This window comes from Genypterus blacodes, unplaced genomic scaffold, assembly GCF_046128005.1.
Source record: "Genypterus blacodes isolate CSIRO-AG114 ecotype Tasmania unplaced genomic scaffold, CSIRO-AGI_Gbla_v1 ptg000494l_1, whole genome shotgun sequence".
In the NCBI taxonomy this organism is placed as follows: Eukaryota; Metazoa; Chordata; class Actinopteri; order Ophidiiformes; family Ophidiidae; genus Genypterus; species Genypterus blacodes.
Genome location: NW_027467253.1, coordinates 52501 through 78623, shown reverse-complemented (window position 1 = coordinate 78623; position 26123 = coordinate 52501). Strand labels below are relative to the sequence as shown.

At 51.9% G+C, this 26123-nt stretch overlaps 1 protein-coding gene across 2 annotated transcripts in view; it reads left to right on the top strand.

Moving 5' to 3' along the window:
• Positions 1-4184: 4184 nt before the first annotated feature.
• Positions 4185-26123, top strand: part of rasal2 (RAS protein activator like 2) — a 30207-nt gene continuing 8268 nt past the window's right edge. The window contains exons 1-6 of one of the 2 annotated variants that reach the window (XM_076139977.1): positions 4185-5304; positions 11198-11325; positions 11597-11720; positions 22825-22931; positions 24045-24157; positions 26014-26123. The exon at positions 26014-26123 is cut by the window's right edge and continues 44 nt beyond it. In XM_076139977.1, coding sequence (XP_075996092.1) covers positions 4761-5304; positions 11198-11325; positions 11597-11720; positions 22825-22931; positions 24045-24157; positions 26014-26123 — 1126 coding nt within the window. In that variant the 5' untranslated portion in view covers positions 4185-4760. The remainder of the gene's footprint in view (positions 5305-11197; positions 11326-11596; positions 11721-22824; positions 22932-24044; positions 24158-26013) is intronic. The other variant, XM_076139976.1, reaches the window with a different exon arrangement.

Genomic DNA, 26123 nt, shown 5'->3' with positions numbered 1-26123 from the left:
TTGAGCCAGAGGGAAGGAGAGTGAGGTGACTTGTTGTCAGGGTAATGGAGCCCCTATGAACACGGAATAGCCATGTTGTGGCCGAGCCGCTCTCACTGAAGAAGCTGGTGAAACATGTGAGTTTCAGTAACAAGGTAAGGAGTTGTGTGTGTTTGTGTAGACTCCATTTCCCAGAAGGCCCAGTGAGGCGACCTGGGAGAGGGACGGAGCTGGGATGTGTTCAGCCAAGTCGAGTTTGAAGGCTGTGTGCCGCAGGTCGTCTGACTTCCCGGCGTCGGAGCGTGATGTCATCATCCTGTTTGAGCCGCTGATCTCACTCAGCAGGACTCACAGAGGGGCAGCAACCATGTTCCTCTGCAGCCTCTGGGTGCTGGACAGGGGAGGGAGGTCAGGGGCAGAGACAGGGTGAGGCTCAGGGTGTCACACACACACACACACACTCTCTCTTAGTGTGAGTGAAGTGTGTGTGCTCACTGAGCTCCTCCTTCGCCCTGCTGCTGGTTCTACTTCTCCGGCCTGAACCCTGAGTCCATTCACTTTGCTGTACCACCTTGAGAGCTGGTGAGTGAGGTCGCTGCCCGGTGCTGTCAGAGGTCAGGGGTCAGCTCAGGAGGTCTTCCTGCAGCAGGATGAAGCCTTGGCGGAGGTATGGTCGTGACGGAGAGAGAGCAGCTCAGAGTAAACAGAGTGTGTAGGTGCTCCATGTGCCTCAGGGAGCTCTCACCTCCATATTGGAAAGGGATTGTGGGTATTTGATGGCTTCAGCTCAATTCACACCTGAGATGGCTGCTGAGCGTGGCTGGTACTTCCTGTTCTCACACACACCACACACACTGAGCATGTGTGTTAATAACATGCTCAGTGATCCATGAATCTACTGTATAATAATGGAGTGAGTGTGTGTGAGTGTGTGTGCATCTAACGTGTGTGTGTGTGTTGTTATGTTGTGTTACAGAGAGAGAGTGTGTTCCATCTCTATCACCTTATTAATAAGTTCTATCAGTTCCATTTAAAGCTGTAGCTTGTGTCCTCACTCCCTCTCGGGATGGGATGTGTGTGTGTGTGTGTGTGTGTGTGTGTGTGTAGACGGTTTACGGTAGCGGTGCCAAACGGGTCACACGACGGTACCAGCGCCGGTGCAGAGGCGTCCAGGGGAGACAATGGCTCAGATGAGAGGAGGAAGTGGAAAGTAGGGTGCAGGTCTTTGTTGTGAGCAGGATGGAGGCAGGATTTCCCCTCTGGAACCAAAACAAGAGTCCAACCTGAGCCCGGCTCTATTTCAGGACTGAAAACACCAGCGGAGGAGTTTGTTCTTCTTTACACTTCAACTTCATTAACTTCTGCTCTGGGTCTCCCTCACACACACACACTCACACACACTCACACACACCCTGTCTGTCTGTGAGTCAAGCTGTGGAGCTGAATACTTTCACTCTGACGTCGTCGGTGCAGGAATGAGCCGTTCTGGTGGAGCTGCTGCTGCGTCACATGTTCCATCCCTCCCCCCCCGTCTCCCCCCGACCCCTCCTGCTCTGAGATCACTGACAGGACCCCCCCCTGAGCCGGGGCTGGGGCTCCTGACGGCCCCGGCCCCTCTGAAGCCTCCCTGTGCCGTGGCATTCAGCGGCTGATTCATGGCTCTTTTTATGGCCCGGCTCTATTCTTAGCTGCGGCTGTCTCTGCCCCTTGTTTCCGGCAGGAGTGGACAAAGTGGCGTCTAATGAATCAGCGGGGTGGAGATGTCCCCCTCTGTCCCCCTCTGTCCCCCTCTGTCCCCCTCTGCTCCTCCCCCCCCCCCCCCCCCCCCCTCAGGTTCCTGTTGTGGAGGTTTCTTGAAAAGTCTTAACCACACAAACACTTCCTGTCCCCTTGGTTTTCCTTCCACTAAAGGAATTTCAGGAGTGCAGGAATGTTTGCTGGACCTTCAGCCAGGAAAATGATTCAGAACTCAAACACACACGGTGCGTTTACATTTACACACACTTTACAACTTTCATAACAGCTGTTTGGTCCATATCAGCGTCTTCATCACAGATTTGCCCTTCACCGTACTGCAGAATACAGAAATACATACTTAATTAAACTCTCCTATCTGGGTTTGGTACCAGTGCAGTTCCAGGTCCAACAGTTAACACAGCAGGGAGGTGTGTGTGTCCTCAGGTCGATCGTCACGCTTCCATCTCTGTGTGTTTTGGTCTGTAGTGATCTGTAGCGCCCCCCTGAGGTCAGAGGGAGAACAGGCCACATGCTGGGGGGGGGGGGGGGGGGGGGAGCAGGGATCACTTCATTTTACATCACTTAGTTACAATAAGTAAACACACACACACACACACACTTTCATTCTGGTGTTGAGTGTGAATGATTTCTCTCACCTGTCGGTCCTCAGTGGGCACGTCACAGCAGAGGAGTTAATGGGCTGATGATGCTCCCTGCTGCCTCACACACACACACACACACACACACACACACACACACACACACACACACACAGCAGAGCAAACACTACATGTAAAGATTCCACATTCAGCTCATTAAGGAGTTAAACATGACGTATCACCCAGCAGTGAGCTCCACCTTATGGGGACATGTGGTCGGTGTGTGTGTGTGTGTGTGTGTGTGTAGCTGGGCTCTACGCATCCATCTATTCAGCCTGTATGTTCTCTCCTCCTCCTCTGTGTGTTTGTGTGTGTTGTGGTGTCTTTAAAGCTTGCAGCAGCTTCTCCTGCACATCATCAGTGTTGGTGAACATGTGATTGATGGAGTGTGTCTCCATGAAGCTGACCTGTGTGTGTGTGTGTGTGTTTGTGTGTGGCTCCTCCCCCCTCACTGCTCTCAGCTCAGATGTTTTCTGTATGAAGTGAAGTAACAGAGGGATCAGACGTGTGTGAGGGTCTTCAGTCCTCCAGGTCCTGGGGTCCAGGGAGCAGCTGGAGCTGTTAGTAAAGGTGTGAGACGAAGGTGAACCTGTCTGTGCTCTGAGCCATGAGCTGTCTGTCTGTCTGTCTGCAGGCTCCAGTCTGAAGTTAATGCAGTTAGATTGGAGCCGAGCCTGAGCGGCGAGTCGTTTCCATCTGATAACTTTATTTAGCTCAGCACTCAGAGCTGTGTGTGTGTGTGTGTGTGTGTGTGTGTGTGTGTGTGTGTGTGTGTGTGTGTGTGTGTGTGTGTGTGTGTGTGTGTGTGTGTGTGTGTGTGTGTGTGTGTGTGTGTGTGTGTGTGTGTGTGTGTGTGTGTGTGTGTGTGTGTGTGTGTGTGTCAAACTTCAAAGGAACAGGTTTCGTACGATGAGGTAATATTGAGGGATTTGAGATGATATGAACATTCCACCACAGCGTGTTAACAGGAAGTGGATGCCCCGAGTCCGTCCTGTCTGGTGCCGGTCAGCAGGCTGCGGTCTTGGCTGGACTCGTTCAGGACTCTTGGTTCTTACCCTCCCTGGCGCTGAGCCTGTTTGGGCCTCAGCCTGCCTGGCGCTGAGCTGAGCCTGAGTGTCTGCGTCTTATCACTTGACCTACATGCGCCGCTGTCCTGCCTGCCAGTCGCAGCCCAGGCTGCCTCCGTGCGCATTTAACCCTTTACTGCCTCAAACAAGAAGAATCAATCACTTGTCTTCAAACACTGTAATGTCTGCTTTAATCCCAGTGAACATAAGGAGGGATGTACTCTTCTTCTCCTCTTCTTCTTCGCTGTGTGAGTGAGTGTGTGTGTGTGTGTGTGTGTGAAGAGTGGAGTGTGTTCAGGTGGTCACAGAGCTGTGAGTTGTTTCCTGCCGTGGCTCTGTGTCTTCTTCTCTCCGTTCTCCTCTGTGTATAACAGGCTGGGTGATTGACAGCTAAATACCTTTGGCTGCTTTCCATGGGAACAACAAACCGTCTAGTTTCCATATGAAAGAAGGAGTTTCTCCTTTCTCTGGCCACTGAGCTTCTGTTTTGCATGACCTGCTTCCCCTCCGCCTCTGTTTGCTCTCTCTGCTCTCTGCCGTCTTTGATTCTTGGTGAAACTGCAGTGAATCGTCCCGTCCTGAGCTTTTTGAGGAACCGAGTGGCGTTGCAGGATCTGGTGGAGCTGGTGAACCGGACGTGGGCCGGGCCGTGGCGTCTCTGGTGCCTCTCTGTGGGGTGCTGCTCCAGCTTTCTGTCACCACAGACCACTGAGGTGGGAGCTTCATGAATATTTATATATCACATGTGTGTGTGCGGCCTCAATGGACTTCAGGGTCGGATCTGTTTACCTCCGTTGGACCGTTTGCTTCATTCAGATCCACAGAAGTGAGTTTTACATTCCAGTGAGGATCCCAACATGTCAGGCTGAGCTTTGGCTCCACAGTCATCACTTGCTGTCTTGTGTCGCCGTTCAGTTAAATAAGTTGTCAGACTGTAGAATTGTAAAGCGACTACAAAAACAAACAGCAGTTGCACCGGCGTTTCAGTTTCTATCTGGTTCAGAGGGGAAACCACAGTCTGATGGTTTGGTGTTTGGTGAGACCTGATTGGATGTCGCAAAGGGAAACTTTCATCGACTTCCTCCCAGGAAGGTCGTCACCAACTGTTGAGCAAGAGCGCGTGAGACCTACAGCAGAGCCGCTGGAGACCCGAGGACAAACCTCGATTCAAACACTTTCAGAGGTGAAATCCCTCCAAGGTCCGATGTGTTAGAGTAGAATGTGGGTGTTTGAGCTCAGCTGTCAGCAAAGCAGCTGCTGAGGCCTCCATCTGCTGGATCAGGCTGCCTGGAGGTCGGAGGTCGGAGGGAGCTGGACCATGAGTGGATGTAGAGAAGGTCCTCGGGACTGTGCCTGCCCGGGATCCTGTGGGTGTCCGCCTGGTACGGAGGCCTCACACCTCTGGCACGGTTACAGGAAGCCGTGGCACCGCGCCGACTCCCTGCCTCCTCCGCTCAAGCCATTGGACAGATACAAGTGGAAGACATCTGCTCCGTGGACCTCCAGGGCGGACAAGATGGCTGCCCCGGACGGTAAAGGACACTCTGCCGGCCCCCCTCACCTCAGGGTGCTCAGCCTCCCCAGGTTGAACGCAAACACAAACAAGAGCCGCCACCGTTCCTCCGTGAGGCACGAGGGCCACGGGAGAGGCGGGTCTCTCCGCAGGCTCCTCCCCTTCTTCAGGTCCCTGTCCGAGCCAGGTTCAAGTAGCGACTCAGAGAAGACCACCCTGAGGAAGGTGGGCTCAGACGCAGAGCCCAGCGTTCCCTCGGCCGGACGCTTCCTCACCTCGTGGTCTCTGAGGATCAGCAGAGCTCTGGGCACCAGGGAGGAAGCTGATCCTGACCAAGCAGGGACGGGAGGTAGGAACCATCAGGTGCATCAGGACACTTATCAGAACTTGGAAAGGAAGTTTATGTGTTAGTTAACGTAGCTTAGCCTGGTAACTTTCCATCTGTACATCAGTTTCATTCTGGTAAGAAAACAAAGGAAACAATTCTCAATTTCTTGAGGCTCCACATGCTAATGTGAGTTGATGAGACGTGTGTGTGTGTGTGTGTGTGTGTGTGTGTGTGTGTGTGTGTGTGTGTGTGTGTGTGTGTGTGTGTGTGTGTGTGTGTGTGTGTGTGTGTGTGTGTGTGTGTGTGTGTGTGTGTGTGTGTGTGTGTGTGTGTGTGTGTGTGTGTGTGTGTGTGTGAAGCTCAGCCAAGCAGCCAGTCTGAAGGTTAAGTTATGCTAATTGAGTGTTCCAGTAGAAGATCACATGAGGAGCAGACGCACTGTAAGCCTCTGAGCCTGAGGAGCATGAATGTGTTCATGCATCACTGAGGTCAGAGAGGCGGAGTCTCAGCTGGAGGCTCTTTAGATGGATGTGATTGGAGGTTTAGTCTCCTGTCTCTAACCTGTAAAGAGGAGAAGATTTGACCCTTGACCTGATCCTAAGTGTTTGTTTGTAATCATAATTGGATGTTTAATAGCAGCAGGAGCAGAAGGAGGAGGAGTCAGACTGCTGCCTCAGCTCTTTCCTCCAGAGTCGCTGCTTTGACCTTTCACTGCTCTGTTTACATTTCTGTGGTGATCCATCATGTTGAAGTTTAGATGATCCATGTTATCTTTCGCCGCTCCGCACCGCTGCCATCAGAGCGCTCAGGTCCAGTGGTGATTGAAAAGCGCTGGTGAAGAACGTGTGTGGAGGAAATAATTAGATTTCCTGAGCGAGCGTCTCAGTGGGACTCTGGTGAGAGGAAGAGACCTCTGAGTGATCACATGACCTGGAACACAGACCCGTCCACTCATGTGGGCCAGAGTCAAACAGGGAAATGGACTCATGAAGGCCTGGAGCCAGTTTGCACAGACTCCGCCCACATGCTGCACGTCCTCATCGGCGTCTCGCTCCTCGTGTCCTCACTCAGGAGACACGCCCCCCGGCTGGAGCTCGGCTATGTACAGGCGCTACGATAAGTTTCACACTTCAGATGGAGGAATGGACAGATGGACAGATGGACAGAGACATAGAGAGACTTCCTGTCTTCACATCTCTGTTCTCTCTTACAGTCTGCTTGTTGGTGACGTCTCAGTATTTTCAAAACCGTTTCATGGCTCAATATGTAAATACATGTAAAGGACAGAGGACTGTAACCTGAGGCCTTACTGTGTGTGTGTGTGTGTGTGTGTGTGTGTGTGTGTGTGTGTGTGTGTGTGTGTGTGTGTGTGTGTGTGTGTGTGTGTGTGTGTGTGACATCATTCTCCTCCCAGTCATTAGATGTTGTGTCACTTTAATGGGAGTTACAGCAAACATGGTTTAGAGTTTAAAGCTTTTCCAGACGCCTCCGAGCATGCTGGGTAGTGTTCATGTGAACCACAGAGCTTTGGCTTCTCCCTGCTGCAGCCTGTAAACAGCCTGTGTGTTCACTTACTGTACACACACACACACACACACACACACACACACACACACACACACACAGACCACCCCCTTCAACTTTCACAGTTTGAGGCATTCCACGTAAAAATGAACAACTGCTAATTGGGAGCCAATTAATCCAAATGTGTGTGTGTGTGTGTGTGTGTTTGTGTGGGAGTGCTTGTTCTCCAAAGGCTGGCAGTGTTTGTGTGTAGCCTGACCCAGAGGCCACCGCAGACTCACAAAGGGGGGGGATGGTGTGTGTGTGTGTGTGTGTGTGTGTGTGTGTGTGTGTGTGTGTGTGTGTGTGTGTGTGTGTGTGTGTGTGTGTGTGTGTGTGTGTGTGTGTGTGTGTGTGTGTGTGTGTGTGTGTGTGTGTGTGTGTGTGGTTTGTTCCTTTTGTATGCAAACGTCTCACCTAAATAGATGCAGTAACAAAGGCAAAGTGGTGGGAGCAGTGGGGTGTGTGTGTGTGTGGGGGGGGGGGGGGGAACTTTATCTCCATTTCCTGTTTCCTTCAGCTTCTTCACAGACCTCATGTCCGTCTGCTGTGGTTCATGTGAGAGTAGCTTCTTCCTCACAGCCTCTCTGTCCCTCTCGTCAGTCTGATAGGAGGTGACACCACCGCTCACCTTTGACCCCTGAGGTGCCCCCGCCCCCCCCAGTGGCCCACGTGATTGACACTGTGCTTTGTAGATGCAAATGTGAGGGAGTCATGTGGAAGTTTGCCTGTTTAAATATGAATCTGTGTGTGTGTGTGTGTGTGTGTGTGTGTGTGTGTGTGTGTGTGTGTGTGTGCGCTGCACATTTCCTCTGCAGTCAGCGAATCTGACGCTTGAGTCATGATGGTGAGCAGCTGCTGGAGGAAGTGATGCGTCCGCCGTCACCCATGACTGTGTGTGTGTGTGTGTGTTTGACACGTCACCCTCACCGTCACTTCACCCGCTGCTATCAGCACAGGAGAACACCTGAGCACAAGGAGAACTCTCTACTGCCTTAACAACTGCAACTGTGACGGGAGGTGGGGCGGAGGGGAGGAGTCAGCTGGTCAGAGGGGTGGGGCGTTGGGAGGAGTCAGCCAGTCAGAGGGGTGGGGCGTTGGGAGGAGTCAGCCAGTCAGAGGGGTGGGGCGTTGGGAGGAGTCAGAGGGGTGGGGCGGTGGGGAGGAGTCAGCCAGTCGGAGGGGGGGAGGAGTCAGCCGGTCAGAGGGGTGGGGCGGTGGGGAGGAGTCAGCCGGTCAGAGGGGTGGGGCGGGGGGAGGAGCCGGGTGTTTCCTGTCAGGGTCCAATCTGTTCAATTGCCCTCATTTCCTCCTGCAGACAAAAGCTCAGCCAGTCGACCCATCTGCCACCTCTTGCTGAATGTTTGAATACATCATCAGAACACGCGTGCTGATTGACATGTTCTGTGGTGTGACTGGTGTGACCATGATGCTGCCATGTCATCCTCCAAACTTTAATATGAACATCAGCCATGATGTGACAGTAAATGATGGGGTGTGTGTGTGTGTGTGTGTGTGTGAGCGGTTGGTTGAGACACTCCCCTCTCTGTTCTCACTCTGCTGTCACCCCCCTCTCCTGTTCCCATCTTGATAAAGTGTGAGCTGATGTCAGAGTGCTGTGCTGTGATTGGAGCAGTGCTGCTGTTGTATTTACTGGTTGCTATGGAGTTCAGACCTGCCTGTTCCATAGAAACACAGGCGGCCGAGGCCAGAGGAGAGTTCAGACAAAGCAGCCTCTGTGTGTGTGTGTGTGTGTGTGTGTGTGTGTGTGGGCTTTATCCTGGTGGGAGTGTTCAGGAGTGACGACTTTGTTTTGCTCTTCATCAGTTTCCAGGTACTCAGGTAACTTGGAGGAACTGGAACACCTTCATGTAGTATCCATGTTTCTCCTCCATGTTTCACCTCCATGTTTCTCCTCCATGTTTCACCTCCATGTTTCTCCTCCATGTTTCTCCTCCGTGTTTCTCCTTCATCCATCAGTTTGCTCTCCAGCCAATCAGAGGACCTGTGTGATGGAGTCTGGTCCCTGAGTGCCTGGTCTCCTTGAGTGTGTGTGTGTGTGTGTGTGTGTGTGTGTGTGTGTGTGTGTGTGTGTGTGTGTGTGTGTGTGTGTGTGTGTGTGTGTGTGTGTGTGTGTGAGAGTGAGAGTGAGAGTGTGTGTGTGAGACAGGTGGTTGGTCCTCTTCTAGCTCTCACACATTCCCAGTAGAGGTTTGGCCGGAGTCGGGTTTCCCTTCACACCGTCAGACTCCTCCTCCATCACCACACACACACACACACACACACACACACACACACACACACACACACCTGTGTCGGGGTCATGTAGATTGTGTGAAAACCGAAGCTTGATCTCTGTGTTTTAAAGTGCAGAATGTAAAACCAGTCGACCTGATGGTGGCGCTGTAGCAGCATCACAGTTCAGCAGTGCCATATTGGTCTGAGCCACACATACATGTATGTGCAGATGCATATGTGTGCTCCCGTGTGCGGAATCCGAGCTGGCGAGCGGCGTTCCTCACCGGCTCGCCGTCTCTGCTTCCTGCCTTTGTTCAGCTGCGCTCATCTGTCCGCGTCTGGAAGGCTGCGGCCGACCCCCGGCTCCGCTAATGAAGCCGAGCCGCGGCGCCGCGGCGCCGCACTGGAAACCGCCAATTAGTGTGTTGTTGCTCCTCCTGCACGGCGGCGTGGCTCCTCTGTCACTGTAGCAGGTGCGACTCCTCTCTGATCTCTGGGGGTTTGTGGGCCGACGCTTTGACGTGAATGATTTAGGGCTCAGCCAGAAATATCCTGCTGGAAATGAATCTCCTCAGCTGCTCCAGGAAGCCGGCGTGCTCGGGCCTCCACCTACAGGAAGTCACCTCATTCAGCCTGCGCCTCACGCTGACACAGAGCACGATGAAGAGCAAACCTGGACAATCGTATCTAAGACATTAGGACTCTCTGATTATAGATTTACTACTGATTAGAAAACATCTGTTCTGTTATAAACAGCACATCTGGACTCACACAACAGAAACGACAACATGGGGGAGTCTGAAGGTGTTTAACCAACAGGAAGCTCAGCCCCACACACAGGAAGTAACGCCGCACAGATGATCCATCCAGTGTGTGTGTGTGCGCGTGTGTGTGTGTGTGTGTGCGTGTTCTACCTGCAGAGCTAAGCAGGCAAAGACGAGCCTCAGCTGCAGTGGAAGTGTTTACATTGGAATTAAACGTCAGTCACAATCAATTACGCTCATTGTGTGTGTGTGTGTGTGTGTGTGTGTGTGTGGAGTGTTTATCAGGCCCAAACAGACGCAGAGTGATTCCACACAATCAGGCCGCTGTGAACGCAGCGTCTGTTTGCTCTGCTGTCACGTCACGGCCAAACCACACGCCTCCCAGGAAACACTCGCTGCTTTTGTTTAACACTTAACGCTGCTGCACACACACAAACACACACAAAGGCAGCTCTGTGTGTGTTTGTGTGTGAACTGTCCTCAATCACCTGAATTCAAGAGTTTGACTTCACACAAAATCAACATGAATGAATTAGTCTGTGAGCTGTGAGAAGAAGTTTTCAAATTCACTCTTAGGGTTATTAGAATCACACTGGTATGACCTCTGACCCCTGCTGAGTCTGTCCCAGAGCTCCCAGCCTCATCTGAAGCCAGCGAGGTCACTTCCTGTTGTTTTTGTTTACCACGTGACAGTAAGATGTGATCAAACCCGTGATCAGCTGATCTGTCCTCGTGTTCAGATCCTCCCTGTAGGATGATCTCACGTTTCCCGCCTGTCGCTCCTCCAGCGGACCTGAGGGCTCTGGTGACGTGGCTCCAGGTGACGGGCCGGCCGGATCGCTTTCTGGGTCACCTGAGGAGCGACCAGCGCTCACATGAGGGCGTGGGGGAGAAGAGCCAAAGCTCCACACAAACTGAATGTGTTAGAACCAACAACCCGTCCTGGCTCTGGGCCTTTCACACTCTTTCTTCAGGCTTGTGTCTCAGTGTTTCTCCTCCTCAGCTCATGAGTTTGCAGCAGGTTGTTGTTGTGTTGCTGCTGTTTGCACGGCAGCGATGGTGGAAACAGCTGAGGAACGGCAACGATGAGCCGGTTGAAGAATTGTAGAGATCCACAGCGCCCTCCTCAGGTTCAGACTCGTCTCTGCAGGCTCTGCTAGACGAGCGCTCTGTCCACCCCAAGTTTGAGTGTTTCCTTCCAGTTTGTGACCTCAGCTTGTGTCCAGATGGATGAGCTGCAGCGCTTCAATGTTTTGGTCTGACGGATGTATGGAGCACTACAACTCTTCATGAACATGTTTCCTCCTCCCTGACCTGTTGTCCTCCTGTCCATCCCTCTGTCCTTGCAGACGTGAAGGGCCCCCCGTCCCACCGCTTCTCCTGCGGTCAGAGTCCCTACACGGACAGCAGCGCCTGGGAGAGGAAGTTCTGCATCCTGACGGACAGCCAGCTCATCCTGCTCAACAAAGACGATGAGGTGGGGACACAAACATTCACCTACATGTCCATGAGAAGTCTGAAACTAATGAGCTTTACATACGTGACAAACCACCAAAGAGCTGTAACACCACACACGTGACAACATACCATGACCTAATGTTCAAGTAACACAACTCCAACACGCCACAACGTTCTCCTCTGCTCCCAGAGAGATGTTACTGTGTGTGACGTCACCGCAGGTCTGTGCACTCAGTCAGTAGAAGCAGGAGACTGTGCTTCATCTCTGTCCCTCTTTGTCCCGTCTGCAGGCTGCAGGCGACCCCCAGCAGAGCCCCACCGCCTCGGCGAAGGGCCGCAGCCTCCGCAGGACCATCAGCGTCCCGTCTGAGGGGCAGTACCCAGAGTTCCAGGCAGAGGGCGCTGCAGGGCTCGGTAAGATGCTCGTTAGCTTGAGTTTGATTTGTTTACCTGTGTCAAAGCTCTTCTGGTACGACTGAAGACTGGACGGAGCAGAACAACGTGTTCATGTTGCTTTAGTCAGATTTGTTCCTCCGTCTTTGTTTTGAAGTAACACACGTGACATCACTCAGTAGAATAGATGAGGTCATGGCTGATCAGTGGGTGATTGATTGAAGCCTGACAGGTGATCAGGTGTGCTGTGCTCCAGTGGTAAATAGAGTCAGAGTTTCAGTGGAGCTATCCTCTGTGTGTCTCACTGCAGTTCCCCTCACTGTCGAGCAGCGTGAGTGAGACTGTGGGCGCAGTGAGGCAGAGTACAGGGCTCAGCCATTGTTATGCTGCTATTGGCCAATCACAGCAGAGTTCTTATCTACCAGGCTCGGTGCTGCCCCCTGCTGGTCGGTACGATGACCCACCTGCCGAGGACTCATCTTCATCTTCATCTTCATCTACTGAATATGTGTCAGGCTCCAGTTTCAAATGAAACCAAAATCAGTAATGATGACGGTCGTCTGTACACGATCTACAATCTGATCTCCCATCAGCCCCGTCAGCTGCTGTTGATCCATGTTACGCTCCCATGGCAACCTCCAGTTATAAAGAGCCGCCGCCGTTGCCACGCCCCGAATACGGGGATTAACGGAGAGCAATCCAGGAATGAGTCATTACGCAACGGTGTGACAGAGCTGATGCACGGCTCTGGATTTCCTCTGCTGGGCGTGACCCTACAGCCACCAGAACACACACACACACACACACACACAGAGAGAGAGAGCGAGAGAGAGAGAGAAGCAGGGATTAAAATGAGAACAAAAGGCCGGCTGTGATGGCATTCAGGTTGTTGCCTTGTGGTCATCAGGCTGAGTCGGAGCTGTGTGTGTGTGTGTGCGCGCGTGTGTGTGTGTGTGTTGGGTGGGGTTATTGTATGAGTGCTATTAAATTAAAACCTCAAATGTTCAATGAGAGATTAAAATGTTTGTGTCCCAGGCAGTGAGGAATGAGTTCAGGCCATGAAACATGATGATACAAAGTTTACCAAAGCTTCGTCTGGAGCTTTGGGCCGGTCAGGTGAACTGTGTGTGTGTGTGTGTGTGTGTCTGTGTGTGTGTCTGTGTGTGTGTGAGCCGCAGCGTAACAAGTGGACGGTGCGTCTCATGCAGGCTGTAACTCTGCAGCTGGGCCGCGTGGGCAGAGCGGCTCGGGGCAGAGGAGGAGAGGCAGGTCAGGAATGTGTGAGGCGGCACACACACACACACACACACACACAAAGAGCCTGCAGTCTCTCTGGGGTCCACGTGAAGGACCCCCCCCCCCCCCCCCTCTCCAAGTGGGACAGATATCCACCGTGTCCTGATGGATCTGTGATCAGCTCGGCGGCGGTTGCTTTGGCGGCGGTTGCCTGAGCTGATGTTGTGTTGGGTCTCTGCCTGCTGCCTGGAGCTCTGACAGCAGCGTGGGGGAGGGAGAGGGGGAGGAGGAGGGGGAGGAGGGGGAGGAGGTATGTGGTGGTGTCGGTTGTTCTGGTCATTTGTCCACAGAGAGCCTCATTCATTCAGCGCTGACCCCCTTTAACACACACACACACACACACACACACGCCCAGGTTATTTATATGTTAATCCAGAGCAGACACACACACACACACACACACACACACACACACACACACACACACACACACACACACACACACACAGACTGGCCTCTCTGCTGCCTCAGACTGAAGCTTTTCATCCAGGCTTTACTGCACCTTCATGTCCAGCTCAGTCTCTGTCTGGGTTCAGTCCTGAGTCTAAACTGGACCCCAGGCTGGATAGACTGAAGACTCAGTGTGTGTGTGTGTGTGTTCCTGTGTGTGTGTGCGCCTCTGCTGTTTGGAGTGAAGTTTGGCTTTACACTGACTGATGCGGTGTTTGACATCAGGGCAATGAAGGGTTAAACAGGTGTCCATAGAGGAAGTGATCAGTGTGTGTGTCTGTGTGTGTGTGTGTGAGGAAGTCAAAGGAGGTCTTTGTTCTGTTGGGTTCTGCTTCTTCTGCTTCTTCTGCTTCCATCTCTGTGTGACTCTCAGGAGACGCAGCAGAGACACACGATGTCACTTTAGCTCCTGGTGTCACATCCAGAGTAACAGAGCTTTGACTGACAGCTCATTAACCCCGTCAGGCCTGGGCCGGGCTGCTCCTCCTCCTCCCTCTCCTCCTCCTCCTCCTCCTCCTCCCCCTCATCCTCCTCCTCCTTAGAGTCCAGAAGGAGACTTTTACTGAAACGTGAGGCGGCGATTGATCTGAAAGGGTGCTGTGTGTGTGTGCGTGTGTGTGTGTGTGTGTGTGTTGTATTGAAGTCAGTCCGTCAGTGTGACTGGCTCTGCTGCATTCCTGTCTCCACCTCCGCTGTCAGCACCGCCACAATAAAACCAGCTAACAGACTCTCTGCCCTTCAAAATAAAATCATAAACTAATAAACACAGAGGTTAAAACTAAGTGTTTTATTTGCTTCATAACTCTCACATGTTAGGCAGATCAAGCTTGCTGCCACGTGCCTGGAGTCTAAGGAGGGCTTTGACAGTCAGACCGGTAAAAGGCGCTACACCTATCCAGACGGGAAGTGACGAAGAACGTGATCTCATGTTTTGGTGTCGTAAAGGCTCCACACGTCCTCTCTCCCACCGCGGGGCTTATGTTGACTTTGGTTCGCAGTGGGTTTTATTGTGAAGGTGCTCAGCGGAAGTCGTGTCGGTGTTGTGTTTGTTGTGTTGATCTTTGACAAACTCCGCCGCTGTTGCTGCTGGGACTTTCTGTCAGAGAGCATGAACTAAACCCCGCACACACACATGGAGCCTCTGGGTGAGTTTGCCTCTTGTTTCTTCACGCTTCGGTACCGGGACGTCCCGCAGGTTGGACCCGCCTGTGAGTGCGCGCAGCCCGGACTGAGCGGAGCGGGACAGTCCGCTCATCCGCCCGCTGCGTGGTTGTTTCACGGGGTTGAAACAGGCGAGAAGTTTCCCCTGCGCTTCCTCCGTGGAGCCTCTTCATGTTCCGGAGAGTTCGGGTTCGGGTTCTGGTCCACAGTTTGGGCTGCAGACGCGTTGGCACCGGCAGATCGATCAGTCAGGCATCGATCTGGGTTTGATTACCGGGCAGAATGTTTGTATCGACAGAATCAATCAGAGCGGCTCATGCAAATGAATGGAAATGAGCCGAGCTGTGATTCAGTCGAGCATTGACTCAAGTACTTCCGTCACATTTCCATGTTGCTCTGGTCGAACAAGCGTCCGGTCCAGCTCCTAAACGGGAAGAAGTACCGGGGTTCTGCCCTCAACGAGCGACACGACAACGGCTATAGGCAGGGAGTCAACATGAGACTTCACCCAGAACGGGATTATGAGAAGTAACGAGTCAGAACGGGATTATAAAAAGTAACGAGTAAGCATAACAGGAGAGAAGTGAGATAGAGCGTCCTCCTGGTGAACACAGGGTTCAGCTGCTGGTGCCACAGCGTAAACAGTAATCTGCTGTGTGTGTGTGTGTGTGTGTGTGTGTGTGTGTGTGTGACGCAGGTGCAGCTCAGCCACTCTGGTGTCTCACTTCACTAAGTTGTGTTTACTTCCCTGTCCTGTAGTTTTTATTGCAGTGTGTTCATCAGATCACTTCCTTAAATAGTTTGGGGAATTCACGTCCTGACTTTGTTCTTTAGAGATGTGTGTGTGCTTCTCTTCAGCTCTGTAGGTCTTTAATGGAGCCTGATGGATCCATGTTGGTGTTGTTGTTGTAGCACAAAGATAGAAGTTCTGCCCTCCACAATAAAAGCTCAGCCTATCTCCTGGATTCTCTGACTGAAGTGTGTTATGCTATAGTTACATACATAAACACAGATCAGCTGTTTAGTCTGAAGCCGCTGTGTCTTCTTGCTGTTTGGCTCTCAGATGTGAGTTTGACCTCTTGTAGATAAAGGATGATTGTTTAAAGTGTTTCATTGAGTTCCAGGTGTTTTCTCTCCTCTGCTTCCTGTTTCTCCTCCTCCTGTGTGAGCCGATGGCCTGAATCACCGCTCTGCAGCTTTAATTGGGTCTCTGTTCTGACTTTACTTCCTCTTTTGTCCCAGAATGGAGCAGGCGTGGAGTCTGCAGGGTCACGTTGCCATGGTTTTACTTGGTAACCTTGGTGATAGAGTATCTGCACTGACGATATTCTGTCTGTTGTCATTTAGTCAGCTGTGTGTGTGTGTGTGTGTGACCTGAGGTCCTCATCAAAAGGCTTCTGTGCTGGCAAATCAAACTTCCCTCATTGTGTGAGGAGGAATTACCCATCATGCAACACTTTCAATGAGAGGCCAAGCTGATGACGCATTTACATTTACACATTTACAGCGTTGTTTAGCCTTTTCTCCTGGTTTACTTACACACACACACACACACACACACACTCTGAGTGGTTTTATAGCTGTGTTCAGATTAGCGGCCCGCTGGTTGAGCTCTTTAGCCACGTTGCTGTAGGGCGGACAGTGAAGCAGAGTCTGTTTCCCGAGCGTACATGTCCTCTGCCTCTATTGTGTCCCAGACGCTCTGCTGGAGGACGAGGCCTGGTGTCTGAATCAGCACCGCAGTGACGACGCTCTGACTCACATGAGCCTCTTTGGTAGAGTTCAGGGATGTTTGGAGATCAACCAAAGAGGGATACTGCAGGTGTGAGTGGAGCCATCAGGTTGATAAAGCATGAGTGTGTTTCTGGTTGCTGCTCCTTCCCTGTGTGTAAGGTGTGTAAGCTCACACGCCTGAACCAGAGGTCAACAAAGCCACTAGTTTCACATTCTCAGCATTCCTGCCGTTGCGGCTTGATGACATCACCGCGTCCTCCCATTCATCCTCCCTCGGCGTCACGCTGCTCAGGCACAAGGCGGCCAGTGTTTGTGATCCGCCCGACTGCAGAGGAGGCCGGGACTGAGCTCAGGAACAAAGAACAGGGACAGAGGGATGTTTGCCCCTCAGACAGATCAGACAAGCAGCAGTCGGTCTGAGTGGACGTTGAAGTCGTCTGATCCAAATCTAACCTGAAGGATCTCCACCGCACGCTGCCTCTCTGTTCTCACCGTATCTTTAGCAGCAGAGCCTTGAAGCAGATTGACAGAGGGACGTGTGTGTCAATGTTTGACTCCACACACATCTGAACATGAGCAGCAAGTAATAAACAAACAGCAAAGCTTCATTTGAATGAAGGAAACATTCCCTCTTCCCACAGAGGTGACAGGAAGCAGAGTGAGGGTGAAGGTGAACACATCAGAGTCTTCTGCATGTCAACCACTTGTTTGTTGAGTCTGGACCCCTGCTGAGTGTGTGGGGCTCAGGAGCATCTGCTCAGGCTCAGCTGGAGCAGGGGATTCAGCTGAGCCCTCAGATCAATAACTCGTTAACAGCAGCAGTTTGAATGTAATCATGGTCCTGCTGCTGACGGGACTGAAGGACCTGCTGCTGCTGCTGCTGCACAGGTTGCCGGTTCCATTCCCCTTCCAGCTCAGCAGATCCAGGGCAGACAGGCTGAGACTCATGCACTTGCAAACTCACTAGCCACACATGCAAACCAGCTGCTAGTGAACTCTACTCCAGTTACTTTTAGTCACACTGTCCCCGTAAAGAGCAACAATAGTCTAATCTAATGTGATCCAGGGGATGAGCTCACATGTTACTGTGAGGTGTAAACGCTCTCTGGCCCACCTGCCTAGCCCCGCCCCCCCCCCCCCTCCCGGCGCCGCTCAGTCTTACTCAAATGAGCGATGTGGCCGGCCGTGAATGGAGACGGTCAGCCCGCAGCATAAAGAGGAGGAGCTGTGGGCCGGCGTGCCGCTTCACCACTCCAGCAGGAAGATTTGCCTGAGTTCACTTTGCATTCAGCCGGTACACAAATGACTTCAACCGCGATGTGAGCGCGGGTACGAAAGGCCTCAGAGGAGCTTCAGGCACGAGGGCGAGACCTCTGCTGATCTGACAGAAAACCAGGGCGAGCGCAGGGCCTTCACCTCAGCTGACCTCCACATGATGCAGCTCATGATGATGTCACTGTGAACCTGCTGACGGCCTCTCCTCTCCTCCCACTGTGAGACACACAGACGGGCAGATGTGAGGATGATTAACGACCTCACAGCCTCCAGATGATGGGAAGCTCCATGTTTTACATCTAATCCTAATATTACAGACGAGTGAGGTGAGCTTCAGTCGGTGACCTCACTTAATGGAAACACTGCAGTCTCTCATGTAAACAAGAGAAACACCACGATCAACACACACTGCCACCTAAACACTGTTCTTAATTAGACTGAGCTGAGGCTGATAAAGTGCTGAGTCATGCCTCATTTGAACTCTATAAGCTAATCTGCCACCACAGCCCAGAAACCATGACGCCTCACTGTGTGATGATGGATCATCTGGGGGATGATGGACGTGGCTTCCTGTTTGAGTGGAGTAACCCTTAATCACACAAATCAACCCCACGTATCCACACACATCTGAGTTAGCAGTCAGAACATGAGGAGTGTTTCTGTTGCAGTGGGATGAGTTTGTCAGCCACTGCAGTGAACAGCTGCCTGTTCACCGGTCAGCGCCCTGAGCCGCTGATACAGGATATAAAGCAGGATGGGAATCATTAATAATTCAGGGCCGGCACCTCAGCCCGGTGTAGGAAGGTTCCCTGCTCCTATACGGGCCTGAGAAGAATCCCAGCAGCTCCTGGTTCAGCTCTGTTCTTCCTCTCTGAGCAACACGGCGTCCCTGTCAGGAGAAATGACCGTCGGCAGGTCCACAGTGACATCATCCAACCAAACATCAGATACCAGCTGAGCGTCACTACGGGCCCAGCTCATCTCACACATGCATCATCTCACACCATGGAACTACCAAACTCTCCTCTCGGTCATATTGATCAGTTAAGGAGTTTTAAATCTTCAGTCATCATTCTGACACACATGATGTGTCTTTGTGCTGGTAGATACAGATGTGTTTCTGTTTACTGTACTGTCCCAATTGAGAAGTTTATCACTTTGATCAGACTCAGTCATTACAGACCTCACTGGATCTTTGTGAAGGATCAGCAGTAATTGATCACCAATCAATGTTCACCACATTTACACTCTACAGCTCAGTCCAGTGGCTTCAGGCTCCCTAATGTGGTTGACCTGATAATGAGGCTGAAAGCTTCACTATGGGGGAACTTAAGATGGCTTCATGTTTATGTTCTGTAGACTCCATGGTACAAACCTGATCAGGAGATTCAAACGTAAACACAATCAATCCTGGCTGCAGCCCTGAAGTCAGAGCCATCATGAGACACACACACACACACACACACACACACGCACACGCACACAGTACTTAATCGCTGCGCCCCCAGAGTTGTGTCCCACATCAGTCAGCTGAAAGGAAACTTATTTAGTAATTATCCCCCAAGCACTGCAATAAATGTGTCCTGTAGCTCGGGAGGAGGAAGACTGCAACTGAGCTGCTGCAGCCTGGCAGATGATATGAGAGAGGGAGGGGGGAGAGAGGGAGAGAGAGAGAGAGAGAGAGAGGGAGAGGGAGAGGGAGAGGGAGAGGGGGTGAGTGCATCTGCAGAGAGAAAGGGAAAGACACACAGGAAAGAAGGAAGACACGAGGAAGCAGAACAGAGTGCAGTTACAGCAATTGATTTAATAAATGCGGTAAAACGCTGTTCTGCCAGAGGGCGAGAGAGAGAGAGAGAGAGAGGGAGAGGGAGAAGAGGTTAGAATTACCGCTGACTAGAGAGAGAGAGAGAGGGCATAAAGGAGAGGAGGTTGAGGAAGGAGGATGTGGGAGCTGCGACGGTGAGGAGGAGGAGGAGGAGGAAGGATGTGGTGCTGAGGAGGGAGAGGCAGCTCGCTCGCTCGCTCGCCCGCTCGCTCTCCTGCCCGCTCTGGCTCTCTCTCGCTCCGTGCCCGGGGATGCCGCGTGAAGTTGTTGCCAGTGTTCAGTATGTTCATGGGACGGAGACGAGGACGGATGTGTGAAGGGGGGAAACTGCTTCACCTCATTGGCTGACGGTGCTGGACAGTTGCCGGCTTGGCCAATCACGTCTGACTGTGTGTGTCCTCCTCAGATGATGGGGAACAGCTGTGATCGAGGTACTAACTCTCTGTCTCTGTGTCTGTCTCTGTCTCTGTCTCTGTCTCTGTCTGTCTCTGTGTCTGTCTGTCTGTCTCTGTGTCTGTCTCTCTGTCTATCGGTCTTTCTCTCTCTGTCTCTCTGTCTCTCTGTCTCTCTGTCTCTCTGTCTCTCTGTCTCTCTGTCTCTCCCTCTCTCTGTCTCTCTCCCTCTCTCTCTCTCTCTCTCTCTCTCTCTCTCTCTCTCTCTCTCTCTCTCTCTCTCTCTCTCTCTCTCTCTCTCTCTCTCTCTCTCTCTCTCTCTCTCTCTCTCTCTCTCTGTGTGTGTCATGTCTGGGGACGTCTTGTGTGCTGTATTGTGTGTGTTGTTATTGTGAGTTGAGTCGTGGCTCTCTCGCACTGTGTAAGGTTTGAATGGTAGGAGGTCAATAAAGAGGCCTGTAGGGGGTGTGGCCTGCAGGGGGCGGGACCTGAGGGGGGCGGGACCTGCAGGGATGCCCGTCCGCCCGTACAGATGTCGTGACATGTTGGCTCGTCGTGGCCGGGGCTCAGGTTTGTGCTCTCAGGCTCACGTGGTTCCTCTGGAGGCTCTGCGTCTCTGAAGTTAGTTTGTTCTGTCGGCTGTAAACTTTACTTTGGTTTTGTCAATCGACCACACTCGGCACTTTGTATGGATTTAGTATGAAGAGTGCTCTGTAGATAAAGAGCTGTGGATTCAGATCTAGTGAGGTTGTAGTGTGAAATGGAGCTTCTGCTGGACTTTGATCCTGATGTCCTGGTTCATCTGAGCTGCAGCCCTGGATGTTGTTGTCTCCTGGTTGTGGAGGTGCAGCTCCTGGATGTTGTCTCCTGGTTGTGGAGGTGCAGCTCCTGGATGTTGTCTCCTGGCTGTGGAGGTGCAGCTCCTGGATGTTGTTGTCTCCTGGTTGTGGAGGTGCAGCTCCTGGATGTTGTTGTCTCCTGGTTGTGGAGGTGCAGCTCCTGGATGTCGTTGTCTCCTGGTTGTGGAGGTGCAGCTCCTGGTTGCTGTCTCCTGGTTGTGGAGGTGCAGCTCCTGGTTGCAGTTGTCTCCTGGTTGTGGAGGTGCAGCTCCTGGATGTTGTCTCCTGGTTGTGGAGGTGCAGCTCCTGGTTGCAGTTGTCTCCTGGTTGTGGAGGTGCAGCTCCTGGTTGCAGTTGTCTCCTGGTTGTGGAGGTGCAGCTCCTGGATGTTGTTGTCTCCTGGTTGTGGAGGTGCAGCTCCTGGTTGCAGTTGTCTCCTGGTTGTGGAGGTGCAGCTCCTGGCCGGCTCCTCTCTGCTGCATGCAGCGGCTGCAGGAGGCCTGGGCTCAGGCAGCAGCTGGAACTCGATCCGGCACTTTGCAAAGCATTTTCCTGGGTTTGTTCTGGGGGCAGATAAATGCTGACGGCTGCAGCTGCGTCTCACCGTCTGCTTCACGCTCACAGAGAGACCGATGCTCGCTGCTGCACCTTCTCACGCCATGTAAACATGAAGCTCCCCGAGGAGCTGACTTGACGTTGGTGGGTCCTGGTACTGATTTCAGAAGTGTTCACACTCAGTGAGACGTCATGTGCACACACACACACACACACACACACACACACACACACCTCAGCTGTGCGTCTGTCAATCCATTTATTCAGCCATGTAAATGTTTGATTGGCTCCACAGACGGTGATGATGTAATGCATCATGTGTACTGTGAGAGTGATGGAGTCTTATTGATTCGGGGCTCGTTTACACTTTAATCACATTCAGCCTTTAATCGCTGTAAGGACAAATACTCAGAGTATTGATTCCATGTAAACTGAGTCATTTAAATGTTACACAATATTTTTAAACAGACATTTTCTATTACATCTTCAGTTTTCATTGTTTAGTCTTATCGACTAAATTGAAACATTTGTGAGCGTAAAGGTCACACACACACACACACACACACACACACACACACACACACACACACACACACACACACACACACTGTAGGTGGTTGAAGAGCCACTGGGCCCTCCAGACTCACTCTGCTGTGACCTCAGGCAGAGTTCACGTGAGAGGAAAGGAGCGTTTCTAAACTTAGCTTCAGATCGATGCGCCTGGACACGATCCAGGACGGTGAACCTGACTGACGGCTTTAGTCTTCACTGCTCACACACACACACTTTGGTTCTGAACCAACAACCACAAACCAGGAGGAGTCCTGACAGTGTGTGTGTGTCTGTCATGTAGAGTTTGACGTGTAAACGATGAACTAGTGGACAGAAAAGTGTGTGAGAGGCAGAAACTGGACCCAGATGACTTAAGTGATCACGTGACACCAGCAGCAGGTCAAAGTGGAAACATGCAGAGTTCATACCTCTACCAGGTGAGCTGCTGTGGGCCTGTGGAGCGTCTGGCCTGCTGCAGGAAAGAACTCCACACACAGACGGAGTGTTTTCATTATCTAACCTGAAACAGAATGGATTAAACAGCTGCTGTCCTGACCGCTGAGCAGGTTTGACCTCGTGACCTCGTGACCTCGTCTGTATGAGCTCTGGATGATGAGTTTGCGTCCCATCACAACATGTTTTCACATATAGTGTTACCATTGTAGCTCATTATCCTGTTGGTCCCAAACTGAGCCATTAACCCTGTATGTGTACATTATTAGCTCTTTAAACTCTTACACACCTTTTCCTCATGAACTCATTTGGAAAAGCTTCAATGATCCTTTCTCCAGTAAAAACAGAGTAAATAATTAAAGATGCTCCAGAGATCAATAGGCGGTGTAATCACTGAGTGTGTTACAGTGTTGACTTCATCTCCAGGCTCTGCTCGGCTCATGCCTCAGTCTCAGCCTCAACAAGTCACCTTCTGTCCTCGACTCCTTCATCGTGTCTTCATTCACTGTCCTGTCTGTCCACACCCCGTCTGATGATGATGATGGTGCATCGTCCTGTCTAACACCTTCTCTCTCTCCATCTCCTGTGCCTAGAAGCGTCTTCCGAGAGATCTCCGAGGAGGAGGAGCATCTCCGGTTTGGGGGGTTCGGAGAAGACCGTCGCTGTCGACAACCCCAACTCGTCGCCTTTCAAAGTGCCGGTGAGTAGAGGAGGAGGAGACGGTGCGGCTGTGTGTTACCCAACAGATAGAGAAACAGGAAACACATCAGCTCTGCAAAGTCACAGCCTGTCTGCACCAGAAAAGGTCAAGTCCAGTCAAGTCCTTATGTAAAGTGCTGCTTCTCATGGAGCTTTGAGGCGTTTCCTTCTGCAGAACACTCGTACCCTACGCAGGTGTCATGGAGGAGACGTGGTCGTCCCCCTATCTGCTCCGTATCTCTTCAGGTACGCAGCAACACAAACCAGGGCCCGGTGTGTTTACAGGAGCCACACACAGTTACTCCACACAGTAGTTGCCGTAGCGATGCTGCTCACTGCTCATACTCTCCATGGCGATATGTGGAGGAGCCTCTGCTGCAGACACTAAGTGGGGATAAATATGTGCAGTGACACAGTAATGAGAGCCAGAGAGGCTGCAGGGAGCCGACGGGACAGAGACGCGTTTGAGGGTATTAATATCTCAGGAAATGAGGGCGCTCACGTCTTCAGAGCAGCACAGGGCCTTCATTCATCTATTTATCTATTCTCTACAAAGGATCTGATACCTGGAGAGAACAGTGAGACAGGTTTGAACAGTTTGTGCCTGATCTGTATCAGCTGAGACGCTTCAATGCAGAGCCTGTTCTGCTGCTGGCTGAGGATGAACCCTGAGCAGACTTCCTCCCTCGCTGTCTGTTGTTCTCTTCTTCCTGTAGCTCAGGAGGCGCCGGCCTGATTCCCATAATGCTCCTCTTCACCTCAGAGGGCAAAGTTCACCCAAACTTCACAAGTGTGTGCAGTTGCAGTTCCATGTGTGCAGTTAGATATGTAGGTGAACCCTGACCTCAGGACAACATGTCCACCTGTGAAAACAAACCAAGCTAGTGCCAAATAGATCAACTCTGATATGAAGGAGGAGGAGAGCTCATCAGAAGGTCATCTCACAGTGAAGATCACAGCCGTCAGTCTCTGTTTTCATCCAGTGCCCTGTCAGGTTTGACTCATTAGTTATTAGATATATTAAAGGTGAGTGTGTTGTTGTGGAGCTCCTGGTTCTGGTTCTGGTTCTGGTTCTGTGTGACCTCATGGCTCCTCCTCTTGTCTTTGCTGTCAGGGGTTTTTCAGCAAACGTCTCAAAGGCTCCATCAAGAGGACCAAGAGTCAGACCAAACTGGACAGAAACACCAGCTTCAGACTGCCGTCACTGCGCCCCCCGGAGGCCGACAGGTAACAGCACTCAACCATGACAGCTGCATGTACCGCACTTTGGTCCATCTACTGACTGTAGTATTGAAGATAACTAGAAGATGTTACATAGATGTGAGTGTGTGAGTGTGTGTGATGCTGCCGTCAGACTGAATGGTGGATTGGTCCAGACTAGAGAAGCTCCAGACCCTGGAGCCTGCAGGCTCAGCCCTCATGTCAGAGTGCAGCTGTGTCACAGGTAAACCTCCGCCTGAGCTGAGAGCTGCAGTGTCTCTGTGAGGGACAGGGACATGCTATCACAGCTAACAGACCGGCTAATGATCCTGTGTGGGATGCAGCTGCGTCTCTATTGGACATCGATAAAGATGTTAAACCAAAGCACGCACGCACGCACACACACACACACACACACACACACACACACACACACACACACACACACACACACACACACACACACACACACACACACACACACACACACACACACACACACACACACACACACACACACACACACACACACACACACACACACACACACACACACACACACACACTCTCAGGTTGGTTCCCTCTGCACTGCTGTTCCTGTTGTGGCTGTAGGTTGTGAAGTTGGTTGTAGGTCTTCCTCATCTTCCTCCTCCTCCCTCCATTATCCACACAGCCCTGCCTTCCCAGCACACACACACACTGGTTTACTGGAACAGGACACACTGTGTTTCTGACAGCTAAGCTCCCTCTGTGTGTGTGTGTGTGTGTGTGTGTGTGTGTGTGTGTGTGTGTGTGTGTGTGTGTGTGTGTGTGTGTGTGTGTGTGTGTGTGTGTGTGTGTGTGTGTGTGAACTCTTGAAACATTCACAGTAATGACAAATCAAGACTTGATAAATTCTGATCTAGATTGTGTTATGGACACCGTGTGTGTGTGTGTGTGTGTGTGGTCAGAGCTCAGTAAGTGCTCCCTCCTCTTCCTCTTACGGCACAGTGGATGAGCTTTCCATTTTAATTCAGGGCCGGCCCTCCCTGCTAGTGTGTGTGTGATTGTGTTGTGTGTGTGATTGTGTTCCGGTCCAGCCTCTGGTCTCCTGGGTTAGGTCTCCTGTCTCCACTTGTCCCTGCTCACCTTCATCTTGTCTAATTAAACCTGCTGTGTGTGTGTGTTTGTGTGTGTGTGTGTGTGTGTGTGTGTGTGTGTGTGTGTTGGTGCGTTTCCTCTGGGGATCGCTCCATCGTTAACCGTGGCGTGTCGCACGCCGCTGCCTAGCGTTCGGCCTCTCTGCGGGGACTGTCCCCATGGAAACGCTTCCATGTGATTGGCTGTCCCAGGACCTTGTTTACTGCCTGCTGCATGAAGGGAAGTTACATAAAGATCAGATCCTGCCACCTCCCTCATCTGCACCTGGCTCTGTCAGTGAGCTGGCAGGTCCTGGTGGTCCTGGTGGGTCAGGGCGGGTGGCGGCGGGTAGGACGGTGAGAGCAGGGGGAGCTGGAGGAGGAGGGATGCTCTGGGGATCTCCCTTCGTCTGGCTCTGTGGTTGTTTTTCGTAGGTATTGCTGTTCTCCTGCTTCAGCTGCTTCAAAGCAGATTTACCAAGGAGCTCAAGCTCCCACGAGAAAGGAAGGGTCTCGGTACGTTACGGCGGCTCTGTGGCGCCCAGGTGGTGGCGCTGTGCTCGTCCTGTGTGGCGCTCTGTGTAGGACTATTTCCAGAGGATCTGTTGACAATGTTTACAAATGTTAAACAATGAAATAAATCTCTCTGTATCTTTAAACAAATCTGCCGTTAAATCTCTGTGCTGATGTTTAGTTTAGATTTGAACTCTCCAGCCCTTCATTGTTTGCTTGATTGTTTGTTTGTTTGATTGTTTTGTCTTGTAGGTCGCGGGCGCTCCCTAAGTTGAAGGAGGCGACCTCCCATGAGTCTCTGCTGAGCCCGGGCAGTGCGGTGGAGGCTCTGGACCTCAGCATGGAGGAGGATGTCTTCATCA